This window comes from Medicago sativa, chromosome 2 (assembly GCF_051527215.1).
Source record: "Medicago sativa cultivar Bolivia chromosome 2, Bolivia_mono, whole genome shotgun sequence".
Classification (NCBI taxonomy): domain Eukaryota; kingdom Viridiplantae; phylum Streptophyta; class Magnoliopsida; order Fabales; family Fabaceae; genus Medicago; species Medicago sativa.
The window spans coordinates 65,485,746-65,511,078 of record NC_140750.1 but is presented as its reverse complement, the minus strand read 5'-3'; the positions used below and the strand labels follow the sequence as shown (position 1 = coordinate 65,511,078).

General features: G+C 31.3%; 1 protein-coding gene and 2 long non-coding RNA genes across 6 annotated transcripts; 1 reads left to right on the top strand and 2 right to left on the bottom strand.

Moving 5' to 3' along the window:
• Nucleotides 1–2,234: 2,234 nt before the first annotated feature.
• On the bottom strand, nt 2,235–17,787 carry LOC146949762 (uncharacterized). 2 transcript variants are annotated; one of them, XM_085745744.1, is made up of 3 exons: nt 17,626–17,787; nt 17,379–17,528; nt 2,235–2,823 (listed from the first exon to the last, which is right to left on the bottom strand). In XM_085745744.1, exons 1-3 carry the CDS (start codon nt 17,744–17,746, stop codon nt 2,792–2,794), a joined length of 303 nt encoding a protein of 100 aa, XP_085601870.1. In that variant the 5' UTR covers nt 17,747–17,787; the 3' UTR covers nt 2,235–2,791. The 2 variants fall into 2 exon arrangements, with proteins under 2 accessions (XP_085601870.1, XP_085601869.1); XM_085745743.1 differs by lacking the exon at nt 2,235–2,823 and having other exon boundaries at nt 17,195–17,528.
• Nucleotides 6,847–8,619, top strand: LOC146949764 (uncharacterized). 2 transcript variants are annotated; one of them, XR_015025439.1, is made up of 4 exons: nt 6,847–7,306; nt 7,726–7,878; nt 8,232–8,267; nt 8,405–8,619. It is a non-coding gene; the product is annotated as an uncharacterized LOC146949764 (long non-coding RNA). The 2 variants fall into 2 exon arrangements; XR_015025438.1 differs by lacking the exon at nt 8,232–8,267 and having other exon boundaries at nt 6,862–7,306.
• LOC146949763 (uncharacterized) lies at nt 11,738–13,581 on the bottom strand. 2 transcript variants are annotated; one of them, XR_015025437.1, is made up of 4 exons: nt 13,051–13,581; nt 12,479–12,631; nt 12,090–12,125; nt 11,738–11,952 (listed from the first exon to the last, which is right to left on the bottom strand). It is a non-coding gene; the product is annotated as an uncharacterized LOC146949763 (long non-coding RNA). The 2 variants fall into 2 exon arrangements; XR_015025436.1 differs by lacking the exon at nt 12,090–12,125 and having other exon boundaries at nt 13,051–13,551.
• Nucleotides 17,788–25,333: the final 7,546 nt, after the last annotated feature.

The following is a 25,333-nucleotide window of genomic DNA, read 5'->3' as shown; positions in this document are numbered from 1 at the left end:
TTTGTTAAAAGACATCTTCATAAAAATGAGCTGGTAAATGCTCATAGAATAACTTGCTAGAAGACATCTTCATACAAGGTGTCTTCTAGCAAAACCCTATTATTAAAGGCAAACCCAAGGATGATGAATTGGTATCAATCACTAAGAATTTTGGCGCCTCTGTTGAGAAGAAACTTCCAAAAAAAATGTCAGATTATGGTTGTTTCAATAATACATGTTCGATCGGTGAGTTGTTTATTAAAGTTTTTTTGTGACTTGGGTTTAAGCATCGATCTGATGCCAATTTCCACCTTTGACAAGATAACATGTCTAAAGATAAAACCATGGGAAATAGTTGTTGGACTTGTCGATAGTTCGATAACATACCCTTACAGTGTGGTAGAAGATGCATTTTTTAAGGTGTGCAAGTTCTTTTCCTATAGACCTTGTGGTGATGGATATAAGAGACGATGATGAGTGCCCACTCCTTCTTGGTGGATCATTGCTTGCCAGATATAATGAGATAATAGATTTCGACTTGGGTGAGATTATCTTAAGATCCAACAATGAACATGCATCGTATAATATATCTGAAGTTAGAGTGATGAGGGAAATGTTTGATGCTACCTAATTACTACTCAATCCTATAAGCGGTGCACGAACCAAGAAGCAACCTCGAGTGGAATCTTCTAAAGTGAAGGAACATGACGAAGAACTCGGAGATACCATGTCTTTGGGTGAATACCTAGCTAGAGCCATGGGTACATTTGTTGAAAGACCAAAATTAGTTGGTGACAAGGTGAAGTTGAAGGTCCAAAATTTGTTCTATAAGAGTGCCAAGTCTAAGGGTATGTTTGTTTCCTTGGAAAGATAGTAGGGAGGAGAGAAAGTTGAGGGAAGGAAACATCTTCTCTAGTTTGTAACACTCTAAAAAGGTTAAGGAAAGAAAGATTTTAGTGGGGCCCACCTTAAAAACTTTCCACACTAAAATGCACGGAAAGGTTGAAGAAACACCAACATTTGTTGGAAAAGTCCAAAATACCCTGCATGTTATTGTTGTTTATATTATTACTGTTCACTTGTCCTTTTTTTTTTTTCCTTCTCAATTTGTGGCCTTGTTTTTTTGTTTGCTTTACAATTGCTTTAACATTCACAACTAGCTGCACATTCTTTTTCCATTGAAAGTAGAGACGTGTGTATATGTGTATATAATATCTATTCAAGGGTATTTTAGTTAATTATTAAACATAGATCTTTCTTTCCTTCAACATTCTACTTCATTTTCTCTTATACCAAACAACTAAAACAATCCCCCCACTTTCTACTCTTTTTCTTTCCTCATACAATCTTTCCTTTCTCCATCTTTCCCTTCACTTTCATTCCCCAACCAAACACACCTTAAGAGAGGGTGGTATGGTCTTTTTGCAATTCATCGAATTTGCAAAGGGTAACTACATAGAGATATGGGGTGATACAATTGGAGTCAAGAATGTGAAGATATCATAATTGAAGAGCATGGATGATGATGAGCCTGAGGAGAAGAGGCTCAAGGGAGAACCTTAAGCATCATGCGTCAATAGCTTGACGTTAAATAAGTGCTTCTTAGGAGGCAACCCATTGGTTTTAGTATTTATTTTCAATTTCCAGTCAATTTCAAACTCATGTTGAGTCTTAGACACACATGTTATGATGAATTAGTATTTTTCTAATTTTTAAATGGATGACTGTTTGATTTGCATTTGTTTTTAGTTTCTCCAGTCTGATGAAGGTCTATCTCATTTTAGCTCAGAAAATTGTTCTTAGAAAATTGACTGATAATTTGGGTTTTGACTATGAGGTCCGTAAAATTTGACTAATAATTGTTCAACTCAAGAATCAAATTCGTACTCTCCCATACAATTTGTTCTTTGATAAAATTCATTAATCACTTGAGTTCAATTACTTGGTTAAAGCAAATGAGTGAAATACTTTGATCATTTTCATTTTACTTTTATTTATTAAAAAAAACATAGTTGTGGCCTTGTGGGGTTGTGCGTAAGCTTTGCCTTAAACAATAATCAATTTCTATGGTGAAATGATATGTATACAATCGTTTTGTGTCAACTCTCTCTCTCTCTCTCTCTCTCTCTCTCTCTCTCTCTCATACTTACATTATGTTCTTTTTTTTTAAAGAAGTCAAAATGGAATTTATTAAAATCGCTGTGAATCCTAACCAGCACAAGGAGTGCTAGGCTAGGAGTCGTAAAGTAGCAACATAGAAAGGATAAATGGGGAGCACTCAATGGAAAACCATACACTCATGCATCAAAGACAAATCCAAATAACCAACAAGAAACACCACCTAACAAAGGGCTATCTCCGAAATCAATAAAAGGAAACACCAAAAACAATGTTAATTGTTAACACCAAAATCAAAGTCAAACCTCTACACAATAACATAAACAAAAGTTGTACCAAAACCCTCAAACACTGTCACAAGCTGCCACAAAAACAACTTTCACCGCCTACATTCCGCTCCTTGCACACAACCCCCAAACAGCAATGACAAAAACCAACACAACAACCAACAACCTTTGAAAAATAGCCGGTAATAAAACCCCACACAACACCATTAGCTCTTCCAAGCAGCTTCACCCAAAAACACACCTCCCAGATAACCGCAAAAACTGACCAAAAACCCCTATGACACCGTGCAATAAGAAAATTGCTCCTCAAAATTGCAGCCACAAAACGTCCTTTGTCCGAAACGACACACATGCCCAATATTCCCAAACACCTCCACCAAAGCACACCTTCATGTACAAGAAAAACCCTATAACAACACATGTGTAACTCTTCCCATATCTGAATCCAACCAAATGGTTACGAAACCAATCAAAAAATAGCCTGAACAGTAGAAATGTCTTAAACTGAAACTGAACATCAACCACCATAAAACACTCAATAGAAGCCATTGAACGACAATCGGAGAGCGATGAAACCACCAAAATCCTGAATCACAAATCAAACTCGAACCAAACAAAACCATAACATTATGTTCTTATTCTCTCTTTTCTTTTCTTTTTTTCTCTCTTTCCGTTTCTATTGTTTTTCACAGATAAAAAAAGAGAAAAAGAATGTTGTCACAAATGGTTATACATGAATCCACTACACCATTTATTGTCTCTGGCAACACTTTTTTAGGGGACGTGTAAAAATTGTCCCCTAAAAGTCTCTAAGGCAACAATTTGTGAGCGTTGCCAAAAATATTTTCGCAACCCCTGATAAACGTCCCCTAAAATACTTTTGGGGACGATTTTGGAGCGTTGCACTCTTATTTCTTTGGTGACAACCATTAATTGTCCCCTTAGATACTTTTGGGGACGATTTTGGAGCGTTGCACTATTTTTTCTTTGGTGACAAGCATTAATTGTCCCCTTAGATACTTTTGGGGACAATTATAGATTGGGCGAGTTTTAGCATGGGGCGATTGTCAAATTGCCCCATCTTAGATCAATTTTGTTTTATTTACTTTTACTTGTACACATTGTATTTTATATTCTAATTTATAGCCCTATTCAATTATAATTTGACACAAATTAATTTACTTGAATACGTTATTTTTTAATCTCCTGTTTAAAAATCTAATACATCCAGCCCATTCTCAATAATTTTTTTAATTTGAAAACATGGACATGACGTAAATATAAAGAAATAAATTTAGTTTGTATTTAACTTTGTAATATTAATCCCTTCAACAAAACTTTGTAATATTAATTAGGGTTTAAAAATAAATTTGTCCATATAAATATAACGAATTTTGTTTTTAGTTCTTATAAAAAAATGACATGTTTTTGTCCCTCTAAAAAAATTCAGCATGCAGTTTTAATTTTAATTTAATGATTAATAAAAAATTTGATCTCTATAAATATGGCTAATTTTGTTTTTAATTCTTCTAAAAAAGTGACATGTTTTTGTCCCTTCAAAATATTTTATTCTCCATCAAATTAAAATTAAAACTGATATATTATAATTAAATAGGGCTAAAAATTGGAATATAAAAATGAAGGGACTAATAACAAATAAAACAAAACTGATCTAAGATGGGGCAATTTGACATAGCCCCATGCTAAAACTCGCCTTATAGATTGTTGCATAAATATTTGACCAACATCAAATTTTTGGTGGCAATCTTCCCTCCAAGTTTTTTTTTTTTTTTTGAAGTATCCCTCCAAGTTAGTTTACCAAAAAACAAATTTTTCCTCCAATTTGGCCTGGTCAACACACCTTTGACCGCATTTCTAATTTTTTTTTTCAAAAAAAATGATAATTGACATAACGGGAGTTAAACACATAGCCAGTTGGACAAACAAGGACTCCTCTAACCAACACACCACATACATTTTTGTGGTAAAGTTTACTTTTTCTCTATTATATTTCAATATTCCACCATGAAAACACAACCATTGCTCACATGATTCAAGTGGTTAATTTAACTCTTATATAAAAAAAGTTAATTTAACTCTTATAAATTATAACATATTGTTAATGTTTCTAATTTATTATATTTATAATTAAAATATATATATATATATATATATATATATATATATATTTAATATTGTTGTTTCTCTTTAAACATATTTATTAAAACTATAATAAACTTCTAATATTTATTTAAATACGGAATGAATTTTTTAGAAGGAAAATACGGAATGAATTTGTGTTAGGTATGAAATGCACAAAAAATGGTAAATTTTGATGAGTTTTGACAATTGTTAAGTTTTATTAGTTTTTATTTTTATTTTTTGTGATTGAGTGATTCATGTTAATCTAATCCAACCCAATTTAATACAGGTACACATTTTTTATAGAGATTGTAACACCCACATCGTGGTTTTCGATATCCCGCCAGTTGGATACGAAAGGTTCCCGCCAGTTGGAACGGGCACTATCCGTAAGGATGACCCCACGATAATAGGAGGAACCGAATCACATCGGAATGAGAGGGATCCGGAGGCCGTGTAGGTATGGGACTTCATGGTTGAAGGAAGGCTTATAAGAATTGTTAGGTACTACCCATATCAACAAGATGCATCTTCTTTTCGGTAGCTCATTCCATAAGAACTCCACAGTTAAGCGTTCTTGGCTTGGAGTAGTACTAGGATGGGTGACCTACCGGGAAGTTTCTCGGTAAGCATGTGAGTGAGGACAAAGCGTGCTGAAAAGACTCGTGTTGGTTTGTGGGGTTAGTCGGCAATCCTGAAAGCAGTTTGGGATGTTTCAAAATGGTATCAGAGCAGACCTCTCCCAGTACGGTGTGGTTCGGGGACGAACCAGGCGGAAGCTGGTGGGCATGTAACACCCACATCGTGGCTTTCGATATCCCGCCAGTTGGATACGAAAGGTTCCCGCCAGTTGGAACGGACACTATCCGTAAGGATGACCCCACGATAATAGGAGGAACCGAATCACATCGGAATGAGAGGGATCCGGAGGCCGTGTAGGTATGGGACTACATGGTTGAAGGAAGGCTTATAAGAATTGTTAGGTACTACCCATATCAACCAGATGCATCTTCTTTTCGGTAGCCCATTCCATAAGAACTCCACAGTTAAGCGTGCTTGGCTTGGAGTAGTACTATGATGGGTGACCTACCGGGAAGTTTCTCGGTAAGCGTGTGAGTGAGGACAAAGCATGCTGAAAAGACTCGTGTTGGTTTGTGGGGTTAGTCGGCAATCCTGAAAGCAGTTTGGGATGTTACAGAGATCGAGTTATAAATCTGGGATGTTACAGAGATCGAGTTATAAATCCGATTTTTTTTTTATGGAAACATGTTTTTTGTTCAATTTACAAATTTATCCTTTAGTAATTAATAACATAACTTAATAGATAGAGTTGGGTTTTTAGTAAAAAACAAGTGGAAGTAGGGTTGTTAACTTGCTCCTTCATGTTTTTGGTGGGAGTAAGTTAGCAACCCCCTATATATATATATATATATATATATATATATATATATATATATATATATATATATATATATATATATATTCTATACATATTTAAAGAAAATAATTCCTCTCAGCTCTTTTGGATTGGCTTTCTCTCTTTCCAAAAATGCCCTTTATTTTCAAAACAAATAACATATGTAACAAATAAATAAGAATAAATTTTCCTTAAAACAAATAAGCATAATTTTAAATATTAAAAATTATAACAGACACGATATGAGTGTGTGTGTGTGTGTGTGTGTGTGTGTGTGTGTGTGTGTGTGTGTGTGTGTGTGTATATATATATATTTCTGATTTTTATTTCTTTATCTATTAAATGTCACAAATATCTATAATTTTTTTTAAGGAACAAATATATATTCTTATAATTTTATTTTTGTGGTGTATTGGGTTCAAACCCCGGACTTTGCATATATATGCAAATGTATAAACTTATAATTTTAACCTATATATAAAAAACTTATATAAAATATTGTTTGTAATTTACACACAAAATTTCTATAAAATATCATTGATATAATATAGATTCTCTTTATATATAATATTGTTCCTATTATAGCGAGATATTACTATTTTAATGGGATTAAATTTAAAAAAAAAATCAAAATAATAATAATGTTCATATTTTAGTGAGATATTCCTATTTTAATGGGCACTACTATTTTTCTTTTCAATTTTTTTCTATCTTTTTTTTTTACAAAATTTATGAAACTAAAATTTCTTTACAAAATACCCATTTTAGTTTGAGAGTATTTTTCAGTTTTAAAACTTTCCTTTTTTTAATTCTTTTGACTTAAGAGATATTTTATTAAGTGATAGTAAAATTATTTTTCCATATTTTGTGGTTTTATTCTTTTGTCATGTTAAACAAATTGATCTTAAAAAAAAAAAAAAACAAAATGATTTCATATCACGTTATATTTTTTCTTTTCTTTCCTAATGACAAAAACTTAGAACACGCACGCACGCGTTTGCTTCTTCTTCCTACGTAAAAACAACCACCGGCCACCATCTTCCCGGCGTCACCCCAACCACCGTGTTCACAGATCGGAAAAAGTAACACCATTTTCTTTATCCCCTCGATGAGAGCTTTTTAATGGTTCAATAAATTTCACGAAAGGAGAAATTTTTCCGTCAACCCTTTTTCTTCCTCCGGCATGGTAAGCTTATTTTTTCCGGTAGCTATGAGTTGTTTCTTCTTTGTCATTCATGTTCCTTCTTTATTGCACTGAGATTTTCCTTTCCTACTATTGTTTTCCCTTTTGTAAAACTTTCATCAACAACCTCTGCGCCAGAACAGTGGCATCGTCGTCATGTGCTCTCCTCTCTTCTTCAGGGTAAATATCTATTCTTTTAGCATCATCCTTTCTTACTATTGTTAGTTAATTTCATAATCCTTTCATTTTGTACACTTACATTAAAAAGCCCCAATTTTTATTGAACTCTAATTTTCTCTTATTTTTCAAATTCGAATTCAGCATTAATTAATGTTAATTTTTATCATAGAAATTGTTTCAATGTTTATTCTTCTGGTTTTGAGTTGAAGTCTTTGCCTTGTATTTTAGAGAGGACTCTAATTTATTCTTTAATATTCAAATAATCACTTGTTATTGACATAAATTGAGTTGTATTGAACTCGCATCTAAGCTTTCCTTGTATCATGTTACATGTTGCTGTTGTTGCAAATTGTGTTGTGTCCGGATGTCTTTCTGTAACTTTAATTTGGATTACTAATTGAGTAATGGAGTAATTGAAGGGACCGTGATCGAGAGAATCAAGAGCCAAAGCTTGGCTGATTGATTTTGATGATTTCAACAATTGAATTGAGTAATGAAGCAATTGAAGACACTGAGATTGAGTTTATTGATAGTATTCTTTTCACTTCTCATGAATATAATTACTCTCACAGGTACCATTTTATTTTGGTTGGTTCCGTTTGTTCCCTTGAAAAATTGTGTTGGTGTTGATGGATTTATGTGGTCTTGGTTTTTTCACTACATATATACTTTCCTTCTTGTATGTCTCAATTGTCAAATTTGAATTTAGAGAGTTTCGTATTGCTTGTAATTGTTGTTGAATTGGGTTTGATGATAGCCTTTTGCTTAGGCATGTTGTCTTGGCATTGTTTGTAGGTACTAAAAGATTGTAGAATATTAGCAAACTTATTAGAAAATTTATTTAGTGTAGAGTTGATTCATTTGAGAGATTGTGGAATTATTCTAGTGTTGTTGTAATGACTATTTTATGACTTTGATGTTGTAGGAAATTACTCTTGTTAAAGTGGTTTTCTTGTTTACGGTAATACTTTGGGTGCGTTTTAATAATTGTCTTGATTTTTATTTGTGTTATGTGTAACTCTTGATGGTTTTCTAATTGTCCATTGAATTGATACTATCTTTGGTTGATGCAATTTTGTTTCTCTTTTTTGCTTCAAGGTATCAATGAAGATGATGAAAAGACGGCGTAGATGATAAATTTCAAGAGGACAACATAGATGATGTTTAATTTTAAAACATGTATTTTGGTAGGCTTGTACTTGGTATCAAATTGTGTTAGACATTTTCTTTATTATTAGGTGTTAACTCATGTACCAAGAATGAATATTTTAGCTCAAGTTTATTATAACATAACTTTTGTGGATGTGTTTAAATTCAATTTTGTATAAGCTATAATTGATTATATTTACACAATTATTGTATAATCTTTTTCGAGTACTTCCGAAAATGTCTCTTATTAGCCATTCATATTTTTTTTTTTTTACTATTTCACTCTAAGGCAACAATTAATAATCGTAGCCGCCTATGGCAACAGTTAAACATTGTTGCCTCAAATGACATAAAAAAGCGTCCCCTCTTCCAAAGGTTTAGGCGACGCTTTGATAAACTGTGCCCAAAGAGCATGAAAAAGCGTCCCCTTAGACAATAGGCGACGCTCGAACAGGAGACGCCTGAAAAACGTCCCCTATTCTTTTAGGCAACGATTTTCATAGTTTTGGCTACGATTTTTAACTGTTGCTGAAGAGGATAAATGGTGTAGTGATCACAACTCATTTCTAAGTGCATGTGCATCACCTTTTGTGTGTCTCTCGAGTATGGTTTTGGTACCATAAAACACTACTTCCTCCGATCTCATATATAAGAAAATATTCTTCTTTTAGGTTCATTTTATGATTAATGTATCTGGTAGACAATATAAATCAAATACATCAATTATTTAATGAATTTGAAAAAATCATTTTTTTTCTATATATGGAACCGGAAGGAGTATTGATTTTAATATAACACTTGTTTGGATTCATCTACAATGAACTGTAATTCACGGTGCCTTTTTATATTGTTAATCATCATCTTATTGTTTTAAGGAATATAAGAAAATATTCTTCTTTTAGGTTCATTTTATGATTAATGTATCTGGTAGACAATATAAATCAAATACATCAATTATTTAATGAATTTGAAAAAATCATTTTTTTTTCTATATATGGAACCGGAAGGAATACTGATTTTAATATAACACTTGTTTGGATTCATGTACAATGAACTGTGATTCACGCTGCCTTTTTATATTGTTAATCATCATCGTATTTTTGATGAAACTTAAAAATGAAAAGTTTCAATTGAAAATAACAATTTATATATTTTTAAAAATTTAAATAACCAACTTTTAAAAGATAATTATTATATATACTTTTTTGACATATACCCTTAGTATTCTCTTATTTTAATGTGGGGCTAATTATATAGTATAATTTGGTAGAAAAAAATACTGTTGTATATAAGCTTAAACTAAGGGACGACATTGTTTTTAGGGAACTGGGACGATGCTATACTATATGCTTTTAAGTTTTAACTTTTAGTGTCAACTATTTTTCATCGTTATTTTTTGGGGAATTAGTCACTTTAGTCCCTGAATCGGAAGGGATTCGTCACTTTAGTCCCTGAATGCAGATAAATTGCAAAATAGTCCTTGAATGTAGACTTTGTTAGTCAATTTAGTCTCTGAATGCAAACTTCGTTAGTCAATTTAGTCCCTGAATGTAGACTCCGTTAGTCACTTTAGTCCCTGAAATTGACCATGCAGGGACTGTTTTGCAATTTCTCTTCATTCAGGGACTAAAGTGACGAATCCTCTCCCATTCAGGGACTAAAGTGACTAATTCCCCTTATTTTTTTTAAAAAAAAGTGGGACTACTCTTATCTTGTTATCGTAAGCTGTTGGGCGTACAGTTAAAACTCTATAAATTAATAATGTCAGGACCGGAGAAATTTATTAATTTAGAGAGTTATTAATTTATCGATAAATTAATAATTATTAATTTAAAGAGTTTTTAAGTAATTATACTGTACATACCAAACAAAAAGGTAAATTAGTCTATGGCGTCGAACACTCTTCACAACTTTATGATACAATACAAAAATATAACACCCGAGCTATTGGATGCAATAAGAAAAGTTAGAGATGAGCTCCAAACAGACTTGAACTTTAAAGGAAAACAGACAACTATTGAATCATATTTCAATAGAGTGTAATATATTTTTTTTCAGTTTCTATGAATTATTAATTTATGATTTTCTTGGGACCGAAAATTATAAAGGGATCTCCCGAAAAATTATTATCTTATTATTTTATCGAGTTTTTCAATTTTTTACATTAGCCCAAGTCGGGACCGGACAAATTTATTATTTTAGAGAGTTTATTAATTTACCGAGTATTAATTTAAAGCGTTTCTACTATATTTCTTTTTTATGTATTTTTTACAAGAATTACTTTTTTATGTCAACATGTATGTAGTAGTTTGTAATTTTTAACCAAACAAGATAAAATATTATAGAACGTACCACAAACTCAAACATTGTATCAATATTATTTATACCTTCAATGCATCAAATACTTCAAGAATCATGTACCCGAACCTATAGTACCAAAGTTTAGTTATTTTTAAGACTTAGAATAGATAACTCTACCAGTAAAGGGAAAATTCTTATTTACTAGTAAAATAAGTGGGTAAAGTTATCTTCTTTTTTTTTTTTCAACTTAGGATAGATAACTCTACTTACCTTTTGTTGATAGATATCATAGTTGTCGACAAAAAATGAAGTGTTTAAAATCGACTACTTAGAGAACCCATTAACTTGTAACTAATTTTAAGAAAATGTAGTTTGCTTACAACAACAACTAAACTCAAATACACAAATACCATTTATATATCATAAAGTCACAAATTTCATTCTTTTTTCCGAGTACTCATGCTTAGTAGGTGACTATAATTATCTAAAAACCACAATATGGGAATCATCCCATAAATGATTATAATTTTTTGATTGAAAAACCACAAATGATTATTCAAGAAAGCAAAACATCCAGATTTTTTTTTTGCCCACACTACACCATTTATCCTCTTCAGCAACAGTTAAAAATCGTAGCCAAAACTATGAAAATCGTTGCCTAAAAGAATAGGGGACGTTTTTCAGGCGTCTCCTGTTCGAGCGTCGCCTATTGTCTAAGGGGACGCTTTTTCATGCTCTTTGGGCACAGTTTATCAAAGCGTCGCCTAAACCTTTGGAAGAGGGGACGCTTTTTTATGTCATTTGAGGCAACAATGTTTAACTGTTGCCATAGGCGGCTACGATTATTAATTGTTGCCTTAGAGTGAAATAGTAAAAAAAAAAAAATATGAATGGCTAATAAGAGACATTTTCGGAAGTACTCGAAAAAGATTATACAATAATTGTGTAAATATAATCAATTATAGCTTATACAAAATTGAATTTAAACACATCCACAAAAGTTATGTTATAATAAACTTGAGCTAAAATATTCATTCTTGGTACATGAGTTAACACCTAATAATAAAGAAAATGTCTAACACAATTTGATACCAAGTACAAGCCTACCAAAATACATGTTTTAAAATTAAACATCATCTATGTTGTCCTCTTGAAATTTATCATCTACGCCGTCTTTTCATCATCTTCATTGATACCTTGAAGCAAAAAAGAGAAACAAAATTGCATCAACCAAAGATAGTATCAATTCAATGGACAATTAGAAAACCATCAAGAGTTACACATAACACAAATAAAAATCAAGACAATTATTAAAACGCACCCAAAGTATTACCGTAAACAAGAAAACCACTTTAACAAGAGTAATTTCCTACAACATCAAAGTCATAAAATAGTCATTACAACAACACTAGAATAATTCCACAATCTCTCAAATGAATCAACTCTACACTAAATAAATTTTCTAATAAGTTTGCTAATATTCTACAATCTTTTAGTACCTACAAACAATGCCAAGACAACATGCCTAAGCAAAAGGCTATCATCAAACCCAATTCAACAACAATTACAAGCAATACGAAACTCTCTAAATTCAAATTTGACAATTGAGACATACAAGAAGGAAAGTATATATGTAGTGAAAAAACCAAGACCACATAAATCCATCAACACCAACACAATTTTTCAAGGGAACAAACGGAACCAACCAAAATAAAATGGTACCTGTGAGAGTAATTATATTCATGAGAAGTGAAAAGAATACTATCAATAAACTCAATCTCAGTGTCTTCAATTGCTTCATTACTCAATTCAATTGTTGAAATCATCAAAATCAATCAGCCAAGCTTTGGCTCTTGATTCTCTCGATCACGGTCCCTTCAATTACTCCATTACTCAATTAGTAATCCAAATTAAAGTTACAGAAAGACATCCGGACACAACACAATTTGCAACAACAGCAACATGTAACATGATACAAGGAAAGCTTAGATGCGAGTTCAATACAACTCAATTTATGTCAATAACAAGTGATTATTTGAATATTAAAGAATAAATTAGAGTCCTCTCTAAAATACAAGGCAAAGACTTCAACTCAAAACCAGAAGAATAAACATTGAAACAATTTCTATGATAAAAATTAACATTAATTAATGCTGAATTCGAATTTGAAAAATAAGAGAAAATTAGAGTTCAATAAAAATTGGGGCTTTTTAATGTAAGTGTACAAAATGAAAGGATTATGAAATTAACTAACAATAGTAAGAAAGGATGATGCTAAAAGAATAGATATTTACCCTGAAGAAGAGAGGAGAGCACATGACGACGATGCCACTGTTCTGGCGCAGAGGTTGTTGATGAAAGTTTTACAAAAGGGAAAACAATAGTAGGAAAGGAAAATCTCAGTGCAATAAAGAAGGAACATGAATGACAAAGAAGAAACAACTCATAGCTACCGGAAAAAATAAGCTTACCATGCCGGAGGAAGAAAAAGGGTTGACGGAAAAATTTCTCCTTTCGTGAAATTTATTGAACCATTAAAAAGCTCTCATCGAGGGGATAAAGAAAATGGTGTTACTTTTTCCGATCTGTGAACACGGTGGTTGGGGTGACGCCGGGAAGATGGTGGCCGGTGGTTGTTTTTACGTAGGAAGAAGAAGCAAACGCGTGCGTGCGTGTTCTAAGTTTTTGTCATTAGGAAAGAAAAGAAAAAATATAACGTGATATGAAATCATTTTGTTTTTTTTTTTTTTTAAGATCAATTTGTTTAACATGACAAATGAATAAAACCACAAAATATGGAAAAATAATTTTACTATCACTTAATAAAATATCTCTTAAGTCAAAAGAATTAAAAAAAGGAAAGTTTTAAAACTGAAAAATACTCTCAAACTAAAATGGGTATTTTGTAAAGAAATTTTAGTTTCATAAATTTTGTAAAAAAAAAAGATAGAAAAAAATTGAAAAGAAAAATAGTAGTGCCCATTAAAATAGGAATATCTCACTAAAATATGAACATTATTATTATTTTGATTTTTTTTTTAAATTTAATCCCATTAAAATAGTAATATCTCGCTATAATAGGAACAATATTATATATAAAGAGAATCTATATTATATCAATGATATTTTATAGAAATTTTGTGTGTAAATTACAAACAATATTTTATATAAGTTTTTTATATATAGGTTAAAATTATAAGTTTATACATTTGCATATATATGCAAAGTCCGGGGTTTGAACCCAATACACCACAAAAATAAAATTATAAGAATATATATTTGTTCCTTAAAAAAAATTATAGATATTTGTGACATTTAATAGATAAAGAAATAAAAATCAGAAATATATATATACACACACACACACACACACACACACACACACTCATATCGTGTCTGTTATAATTTTTAATATTTAAAATTATGCTTATTTGTTTTAAGGAAAATTTATTCTTATTTATTTGTTACATATGTTATTTGTTTTGAAAATAAAGGGCATTTTTGGAAAGAGAGAAAGCCAATCCAAAAGAGCTGAGAGGAATTATTTTCTTTAAATATGTATAGAATATATATATATATATATATATATATATATATATATATATATATATATATATATATATATATATATATAGGGGGTTGCTAACTTACTCCCACCAAAAACATGAAGGAGCAAGTTAACAACCCTACTTCCACTTGTTTTTTACTAAAAACCCAACTCTATCTATTAAGTTATGTTATTAATTACTAAAGGATAAATTTGTAAATTGAACAAAAAACATGTTTCCATAAAAAAAAAATCGGATTTATAACTCGATCTCTGTAACATCCCAGATTTATAACTCGATCTCTGTAACATCCCAAACTGCTTTCAGGATTGCCGACTAACCCCACAAACCAACACGAGTCTTTTCAGCATGCTTTGTCCTCACTCACACGCTTACCGAGAAACTTCCCGGTAGGTCACCCATCATAGTACTACTCCAAGCCAAGCACGCTTAACTGTGGAGTTCTTATGGAATGGGCTACCGAAAAGAAGATGCATCTGGTTGATATGGGTAGTACCTAACAATTCTTATAAGCCTTCCTTCAACCATGTAGTCCCATACCTACACGGCCTCCGGATCCCTCTCATTCCGATGTGATTTGGTTCCTCCTATTATCGTGGGGTCATCCTTACGGATAGTGTCCGTTCCAACTGGCGGGAACCTTTCGTATCCAACTGGCGGGATATCGAAAGCCACGATGTGGGTGTTACATGCCCACCAGCTTCCGCCTGGTTCGTCCCCGAACCACACCGTACTGGGAGAGGTCTGCTCTGATACCATTTTGAAACATCCCAAACTGCTTTCAGGATTGCCGACTAACCCCACAAACCAACACGAGTCTTTTCAGCACGCTTTGTCCTCACTCACATGCTTACCGAGAAACTTCCTGGTAGGTCACCCATCCTAGTACTACTCCAAGCCAAGAACGCTTAACTGTGGAGTTCTTATGGAATGAGCTACCGAAAAGAAGATGCATCTTGTTGATATGGGTAGTACCTAACAATTCTTATAAGCCTTCCTTCAACCATGAAGTCCCATACCTACACGGCCTCCGGATCCCTCTCATTCCGATGTGATTCGGTTCCTCCTATTATCGTGGGGTCATCCTTACGGATAGTGCCCGTTCCAACTGGCGGGAACCTTTCGTATCCAACTGGCGGGATATCGAAAACCACGATGTGGGTGTTACAATCTCTATAAAAAATGTGTACCTGTATTAAATTGGGTTGGATTAGATTAACATGAATCACTCAATCACAAAAAATAAAAATAAAAACTAATAAAACTTAACAATTGTCAAAACTCATCAAAATTTACCATTTTTTGTGCATTTCATACCTAACACAAATTCATTCCGTATTTTCCTTCTAAAAAATTCATTCCGTATTTAAATAAATATTAGAAGTTTATTATAGTTTTAATAAATATGTTTAAAGAGAAACAACAATATTAAATATATATATATATATATATATATTTTAATTATAAATATAATAAATTAGAAACATTAACAATATGTTATAATTTATAAGAGTTAAATTAACTTTTTTTATATAAGAGTTAAATTAACCACTTGAATCATGTGAGCAATGGTTGTGTTTTCATGGTGGAATATTGAAATATAATAGAGAAAAAGTAAACTTTACCACAAAAATGTATGTGGTGTGTTGGTTAGAGGAGTCCTTGTTTGTCCAACTGGCTATGTGTTTAACTCCCGTTATGTCAATTATCATTTGTTTTGAAAAAAAAAATTAGAAATGCGGTCAAAGGTGTGTTGACCAGGCCAAATTGGAGGAAAAATTTGTTTTTTGGTAAACTAGCTTGGAGGGATACTTCAAAAAAAAAAAAAAAACTTGGAGGGAAGATTGCCACCAAAAATTTGATGTTGGTCAAATATTTATGCAACAATCTATAAGGCGAGTTTTAGCATGGGGCTATGTCAAATTGCCCCATCTTAGATCAGTTTTGTTTTATTTGTTATTAGTCCCTTCATTTTTATATTCCAATTTTTAGCCCTATTTAATTATAATATATCAGTTTTAATTTTAATTTGATGGAGAATAAAATATTTTGAAGGGACAAAAACATGTCACTTTTTTAGAAGAATTAAAAACAAAATTAGCCATATTTATAGAGATCAAATTTTTTATTAATCATTAAATTAAAATTAAAACTGCATGCTGAATTTTTTTAGAGGGACAAAAACATGTCATTTTTTTATAAGAACTAAAAACAAAATTCGTTATATTTATATGGACAAATTTATTTTTAAACCCTAATTAATATTACAAAGTTTTGTTGAAGGGATTAATATTACAAAGTTAAATACAAACTAAATTTATTTCTTTATATTTACGTCATGTCCATGTTTTCAAATTAAAAAAATTATTGAGAATGGGCTGGATGTATTAGATTTTTAAACAGGAGATTAAAAAATAACGTATTCAAGTAAATTAATTTGTGTCAAATTATAATTGAATAGGGCTATAAATTAGAATATAAAATACAATGTGTACAAGTAAAAGTAAATAAAACAAAATTGATCTAAGATGGGGCAATTTGACAATCGCCCCATGCTAAAACTCGCCCAATCTATAATTGTCCCCAAAAGTATCTAAGGGGACAATTAATGCTTGTCACCAAAGAAAAAATAGTGCAACGCTCCAAAATCGTCCCCAAAAGTATCTAAGGGGACAATTAATGGTTGTCACCAAAGAAATAAGAGTGCAACGCTCCAAAATCGTCCCCAAAAGTATTTTAGGGGACGTTTATCAGGGGTTGCGAAAATATTTTTGGCAACGCTCACAAATTGTTGCCTTAGAGACTTTTAGGGGACAATTTTTACACGTCCCCTAAAAAAGTGTTGCCAGAGACAATAAATGGTGTAGTGCCATCTCATAGCCATAGGTTTTGTTCCATACGTTTGATAAACGTTGCCTTGGGTAGGTTACCAAAAAGTGTATCTCTTTGTTCACCATTCTTGAAGAAAAGGACATTTGGAATACCTTTAATCCCATATCTAGAAGGAATAAGTTGATTGTCATCAACATTGAGTTTGAAAAACTTGACCTCACCTGCATAATCATTTGCCAGCTCAACCATTTTGTAATCAACATCTTTGCAGGGGCCACACCATGGAGCATAGAATTCCACCAACACAAGAGTCTCGGAGTTAAGGACAAGGGAACGAAAATTTTCATCGGTAACAGAAGCCACTGCAATATCTAAAACAAAATATCATGGTACTTGTCAATTCGTCTGCAAATAAATAAAAACACAAAATCTCAACAACAAATATTAGGTTAATAATTAAAACCAAACCTCCATTGGAAGCATCTTGAGTGGCAGCGTTGAGGAGTTGTGCGGTGGCCATGGATGCTGAAAGAGTGTGAAAAAGTATTATAAAGATGAAGGAAGACATTGTTATTGTGACGGCAGTCATGGAATGAACAAGTGTGACTATGTGAGAGAGAGAGAGAGAGAGAGAGAGACAACTAAATGAGACGACATTGTTGGTTTTAAAGACCCAAATGTGGTAAGCCATCATTTAAAAATAAGTTGAACATGTTTGATTGGATAAGTACCATCAATATTATACTCTATCCGTTTCAAAATGAGTGCCGCTTTAGCCAATTACACACAAATTAAGGAATTGAATGAAATAATCATTAGACATAACACTTTTACTAAACTGCCCTTACTTTATAAGAAAAAGACAAACTTAAAGTTGCATTGAAAATTGTGTGAGAGAAAAGTTCGAGTATTTATTGAGGGTAAAGTTGGAAGAAAAAAAATTAAAGTTGTATTGGAAATGTAAAGTGACATTCATTTTGAAACAACTTTTTTTGGCTAAAGTGACACTCATTTTGAAACGGATGGAGTATTTTAGTTTGAATGCACAAAAAAAAATTTCGATTTTGGTTCCCCGACAAAAAAAAAATACTCCCTCCGTCCCAGTTAAACTTAATCAATTGACCATTTCACACAGATTAAGAAAAATGTATAAATGAAAGAGAGAGAAATGGTTTTGAGTGTGCCTTTGTCAAGTATTGGTGCATTTTTCTTTATCATAAATGTAAAGTATAATATATTGAATTGAGAGTGGTGAAAGTAATATTAATTAGAGTTATAATTGGAAAAAAGTAATTAATGTTGTATTGAAAAGTAAAATGGGTCAATATTCTTGGGACAATATTTTTTGGGTTAAATATGTTTTTGGTCCCTATAAATATACCAACTTTTCGTTTTAGTCCCTCTAAAATTTTCCTTCAACTTTTAGTCCCTATAAAATTTTCAATTATTACTTTTGGTCCCTATTTTTAAGTTAATTTTAGTATTTTTTTTAATAAAATTGTGCAGAAATGTGTAGAATATTGTAAAAATATTTTTAAAAAAAAATTAGAATTTTTTAACAAAACAAAAATTTAATATGAATTTTTAACCATCAAAAATATAAAAATTCATATTAAATTCATGTTTTGTTAAAAAATTCTAAAATTTTTTGGGAGAGATTCTTATAATATTATGAATTTTTCTACAAAATTTTATTCAAAAATATAAATTCTACATATGAGTTTACTTTAAAAGAGGGACCAAAAGTGAAGATGGAAAATTTTTGGAGGACTAAAAGTTGAAGGAAAATTTTAGAGGGACTAAAACGAAAAGTTGGTATACTTATAGGGACCAGAAACATATTTAACCCATATTTTTTTTACAAATAGCTCAATTATTATATGACGGAGGGAGTAGCAATTTAGGCCCCTAAACTTAAAGATAAAGGGTCAAATTTGTTCAGAAGGCGTCACATGTCTCAAAACAGAGGCCAAAATTGTTAGTTTTTTTTTATTTTAAAAATAAATTGACAAAATTGCTATTTATTAAAGATAAGGGCAAAAAATTGCTATATTTTAAAAGGTTATGAGGCAAAAATGTTAATTTTTTTGTTATGAGGCCTTAATCACAACTATCGAATAGTTAAAAGTTAAAAATACATTCAAACCTATATTAAATCTTTAAATTGGTTTTGCTTGCATGTATCACTATCTAACCAAATTTTAAAGGCTCCAAAGGGTTCTCTAAAATAATATTTATTTGACGGTGGAATAGTGTTTTTTTTTTATTTTTAGGGAACACGGTGGAATAGTGTTTGTGTGTAACCTTTCCTAAGAAAAAATAAGGGTTAATTAAGTTTTTAGTCCCTATAAATATTCACAGTTTTGTTTTTAGTCCCTATAAAATAAAATCACACTTTTTAGTCCCTGTGACATTTTCCTTAAGCGTTTTAGGGACTAAAAATGCTGATGGAAAATTTTATAGGGACTAAAAATACTGATGGAAAAATTTTATAGAGACTAAAAATGCTAATGGAAAATTTTATAGGGACTAAAAAGTGTGATTTTATTTTGTATGGACTAAAAACAAAACTGTGAATATTTATAAGGACTAAAAACTTAATTAACCCAAAAAATAATACCTTTCTTAAGAAAAAATAATATTTTTCTAAGTACGCCTTTACAGACTGATTTTAAAACAGCTCATCAGTTATTATGAATTCGCAGAACAATAAACTACTTCCTCCGTTATAAATATAGCGAATTTGAAACTGATTGTTTTAAATTATGATTTTCGTCTCTATAAATATAATGAATTTTGATCTATATTATTATAGATCAAAATTCACTATAATTATAGCGAATTTTTTCGTCCCTATATTTTAAAATATATTTACCCATTCTTTTAATCTATGTTTTCTATACCATTGGTGAAAGATATTGTAAAACAAATCACAATTATTATTATTGTGCACTACCTTTGCTACTCTATGCCCGTTAGTGCGGGACTGAATTGACTTTTCAGGGGTGGACTCTCAGATTATTCCCGATCATTTATTGCAGTTTACACGTTCGACAGGTAGTGGAAAAGCTCGGCGCTCGTTTCTACAACTTATATGACTTCTTTGTGCTTATGTTGTGTGAAATGAACGTAATAATAGATTATTCAATAATTTTGAAACTCCTATTCCCCGGTTGTTGAATAAAGTTAAATATTTGTCCCTAGGGTGATTGAAAGTTAAGAAAGCTACTTTTGTGGTTGGTACTCACAGGTGGTGGTCGAACCCTTTAACTTGTTTGGGCATCAACTAATTGTTTTTGTTTTACTTTTTGACATTGTGTATGTTTAGTAGTCTTTTTAACACGCTTTGTACTAATGGGAGTGCTCTGTTTGTGGTTATAAAATGTATTTTTGCTTGTTTAAAAAAAAATCACAATTACTCTTGTCTATATAATATTAACTACATTTCTTAATCTATATAAAATTGTTAAAGTGACATGTAATTTAAAACATACAAAAAGGATGATACATGTTCTTTTCAAAAAGATAAACTATGATACATGTTGTCTATTTTTTTAGAGGACGTTGTCTTTTTATATTGTTAGTCCTCTTCTCTATTGGGGATATTCTTACAATATCAATATAAACGCTTAAACCAAGGGGCAATGTTACATACCCATAATTTTCAATGTGGGACTATTAAAAAAAATGGGATTACTCTTATCTTTCTTTTTTCTTGTTCTTTCAAGTAGTTAGAATTTTATCTCCTAAAGTAAATAAGTGAAGAATTTGGATTCACACCTTTTCATATTACAATCTCCTATTAACTGAATCATGCTCACAATTAAGACTATTCTTATCATTTAATTTGTGTTTGACATTTTTTTTTATGTTGCTCCAACATTTCAAATAAATGTTGCTTGAACAAAAAATGAAAATAAGTGTCGTTTTACTTTCTCTATGCAATATTAATTTCTTTTAATTTTATCCCTATAATAATATAGTGCAAATGATATTTTTGTATAAACATTATGTGCACAACGTTCAAGTGAATATAAATGCACTAGTTACTGAAAAAAATCCTCAAGTCCTGGAACGAGCAAATCACATGTTGGCGGATTGGAAATGGGCGAACAACAGCCCGGTGCGTGATATACAATTAGGGAAAGCAGCTGTCACATCGAACAACTCTGATACATCAGCAAACCGACAAAGAAACGTGTTGCAAATAGATGTAATGTGGAGAAAACCGGTTGCAGGTAGAGGTGTCAATAGAGCCCCAAATTTCAAAGCCCACTTAAAAAAGCCCCCACCAAGCCCACTAAATTAAAGCCCCTAATTGAAAAGAATTATTTGGGGCCAAGCCCACTATAAAATCTATTTATTTGTGGGCCTAATAAAGCTCCATATAATTTTTTTCTTAACGGTTTATTTATGCAAAATAACTTATTTGAAATAGTTTATTTATGCAAAACAACTTATTATAATGACTTTTTAAAAACCGCTTATTCAAAACAACTTATTTATGTAAAACAGCTTATTCCGATCTCATTTTAAAAAACAACTTATTCAAAACAGCTTATTTATGCAAAACAGTTTATTCGAAACAACTTATTTATACAAAATAGCTTATTTGTGCAAAACAGCTTATTCAAAACAACTTATTTATACAAAACAACATATTTATGCAAAACAACTTATTCAAAACAACTTATTTATGCAAAACAACTTATTCAAAACAGCTTATTTATGCGAAATAGCTTATTTGTGCAAAACAGCTTATTCAAAACAACTTATTTATACAAAACAGCTTATTTGTGCAAAACAGCTTATTCAAAACAGCTTATTTATGCAAAACAACATATTTATGCAAAACAACTTATTCAAAAAAGCTTATTTGTGCAAAACATCTTATTTATGCAAAACAACTTATTTGTGCAAAACAACTTATTTAAAACAACTTATTTATGCAAAACAACATATTTATGCAAAACAACTTATTCAAAACAACTTATTTATACAAAACAGCTTATTTGTGCAAAAACAACTTATTCAAAACAACTTATTTATGCAAAACAACATATTTATGCAAAACAACTTATTCAAAACAACTTATTTGTGCAAAACAACTTATTCAAAACAACTTATTTATGCAAAACAACATATTTATGCAAAACAACTTATTCAAAACAGCTTATTTGTGCAAAACAGCTTATTCGAAACAACTTATTTATACAAAACAGCTTATTTATGCAAAACAACTTATTCAAAACAGCTTATTTGTGCAAAACATCTTATTTATGCAAAACAACTTATTCAAAACAGCTTATTTATGCAAAACAACTTATTCAAAACAACTTATTTGTGCAAAACAACTTATTTATGCAAAAACAGCTTATTCGTAATAAGCTGTTTTGCATAAATAAGCTGTTTTGAATAAGCTGTTTTGCACAAATAAGGTATTTTGTATAAATAAGTTGTTTCGAATAAGCTGTATTGCATAAATAAGCTGTTTTGAATAAGTTGTTTTGCATAAATATGTTGTTTTGCATAAATATGTTGTTTTGCATAAATAAGCTGTTTTGAATAAGCTGTTTTGCACAAATAAGCTGTTTTGTATAAATAAGTTGTTTTGAATAAGCTGTTTTGCACAAATAAGCTATTTTGTATAAATAAGTTGTTTCGAATAAGCTGTTTTGAATAAGTTGTTTTGCATAAATATGTTGTTTTGCATAAATAAGTTGTTTTGAATAAGTTGTTTTGCACAAATAAGTTGTTTTGAATAAGTTGTTTTGCATAAATAAGATGTTTTGTACAAATAAGCTGTTTTGAATAAGTTGTTTTGCATAAATATGTTGTTTTGCATAAATAAGCTGTTTTGAATAAGCTGTTTTGCACAAATAAGCTATTTTGTATAAATAAGTTGTTTCGAATAAGCTGTTTTGCATAAATAAGCTATTTTGTATAAATAAGTTGTTTCAAATAAGCTGTTTTGCATAAATAAGCTGTTTTGAATAAGTTGTTTTTGCATAAATATGTTGTTTTGCATAAATAAGTTGTTTTGAATAAGTTGTTTTTTAAAATGAAATCGTAATAAGCTATTTTGTATAAATAAGCTGTTTTGAATTAAAAAAAACTTTAAAAATAGTTTTTTTTTTTTAAAACTTTAAAAGAAAATGTTTATAGAAATTTTGGGGCTTGGGGGCTTTTGATTTGTGGGCTTGCATGAATGTGGGCCTTTTAATCTTGTGGATTTTTAAGCCCCATTACTATGTGGGCTGGGGCCAAAACTTCAAGGCCCCATGATATTGACAGCTCTAGCTGCTGGTCGCTTGCAATGTAGACGCATCCTTCTCCCCACACTTGAATTGAGTTGGGTTTGAGACATGTATCTGAGACGACGAAGGACATTTTTTACAAGCCAAAACATTATGGTATATCCCGAAAGCAATGCGACTTTTAAATGTCATACATTGGGTGCATGAACTCCAACTGTCAAATGCTAATTTTGAACTCGATACCAAGATAGCAGTAGACAAGTACAACAAAGGTAAGAATGATGTCACGGAATTTGGAACCATCATTGATGAATATTGTTGGGTTTTGATATTGTGTTGGCCGTATTTTGTTAAAACAATATGTTCTAGCAAGATGTTGGACCAGATGTCTCGACATGTTAGTAAGACATCTTGTACCAGGTGAAGTACTTTGTTTCGCAATCTTGGAATATTATATTTTTGCGTGAAATCCTTGAAGATTTGATTGAAGATTTTATTCACGTGACTTGTGGTCCAAGAGACGTGTGTTTCTAGAAGCTTTCTATTGTACGTCGGTTTGCCTATGTCGTATTTTCTAAGTTAAATGTCTTGACATTTGAGGAAATAATATATTTGCTCCTAGGATATTGTAAAAACCATATATTTGGTCTGCTGATTGTTTAGCCCGCGAAGAAAAAGCCCAAGCTGCTGAATGTCTATATAAGGAAGACGCATACCTAGTTTCATTGACAAAATCAATATTATTGAATTGAGTCTTTTAGGGTTTTGTTGTTACGCCTTGTGCTTTATTTTGTATACCACTTTGTGTGCTGCCGCTGATTATCAAAGCACAGAGATGGTTTGTTTTAGTTAAATTGTATTGGATCAAAGTCGTCATTTGATAAAAGAGTCTTATTAGAGTTTTGAGTCCTTGTTAATTATTTGTGAGTCTCTCTTTGAATCACCTTGATGCATTGAGTTAGACTGATTAGTTGAGTTGTATTTGTGAATCACTCGTAAGCTTTTAAGCAATAGTGAAATATGTTTATTGGAGTGTGTCTCCTATTTCATTATTATCATTGTTGAAATCCCAGGGGCTGTGATTGAGAGGAAGTGAGGGGGATCTCATATCTAGGAGAGTCATAGAAAGAAATACCACGGGTAGTGATTAAATGAGAAGGCAGTGAGCCAGAAGTTGCACCGATGTAGGTGACGTTGCACCGAACTGGGTTAACAAATCCCTTGTGTTATTTCCTTCCTTGCACTTTACTTTATTAATGTTTATTGGTTAATTGTGTTAAAGTATTTGTTGTTATGTTGTCTTGACATTGCATTCGACATTCATGATCTCCTGACATCGTAAACGATATTTCAAATACAAATGATGTTGTCAAGTTTATTTTGAAAAATCTTGAGTTTAATTGGAGATAAGCAATTCACACCTTTTCCGTTGTAAGTGAAACACTATATCAATTAGTTATACCTTCATTGCATCAAATACTTCAAGAATTATGTACTCGAACCTACAGTACCAAAGTGTATTGCAAATCATATAAGAGGAGTGTTACATGCAATTGCTCACAAACACTCAACTAAATAAGCCACGTCTTTTCTCTTTCCACGGTTATCGATTAATTAAATTTAGTTATTATTTTCTTTTTTTGAGCAAGTTTAGTTATTTTTAAGACTTAGAATAGATGACTCTACTAGTAAAGGGCAAATTCTTATTTACTACTACTATATGAGCTAAATAAAAAGGAAGCTCTTGTTAGTTATTCTAAAGGTATGCCCTTAGATGAAAAAAAAAAAATGGGGTTTTCTGATGTTAATGTCTAGAGCAGCATTTGAAAAGTTAAATCTATTGGTAATGAGAAATTGATCCATGTTGCACGCTTCTCTGCAGACAAATTTCCAGCTCGCTTGCCTACATGAAATCTATT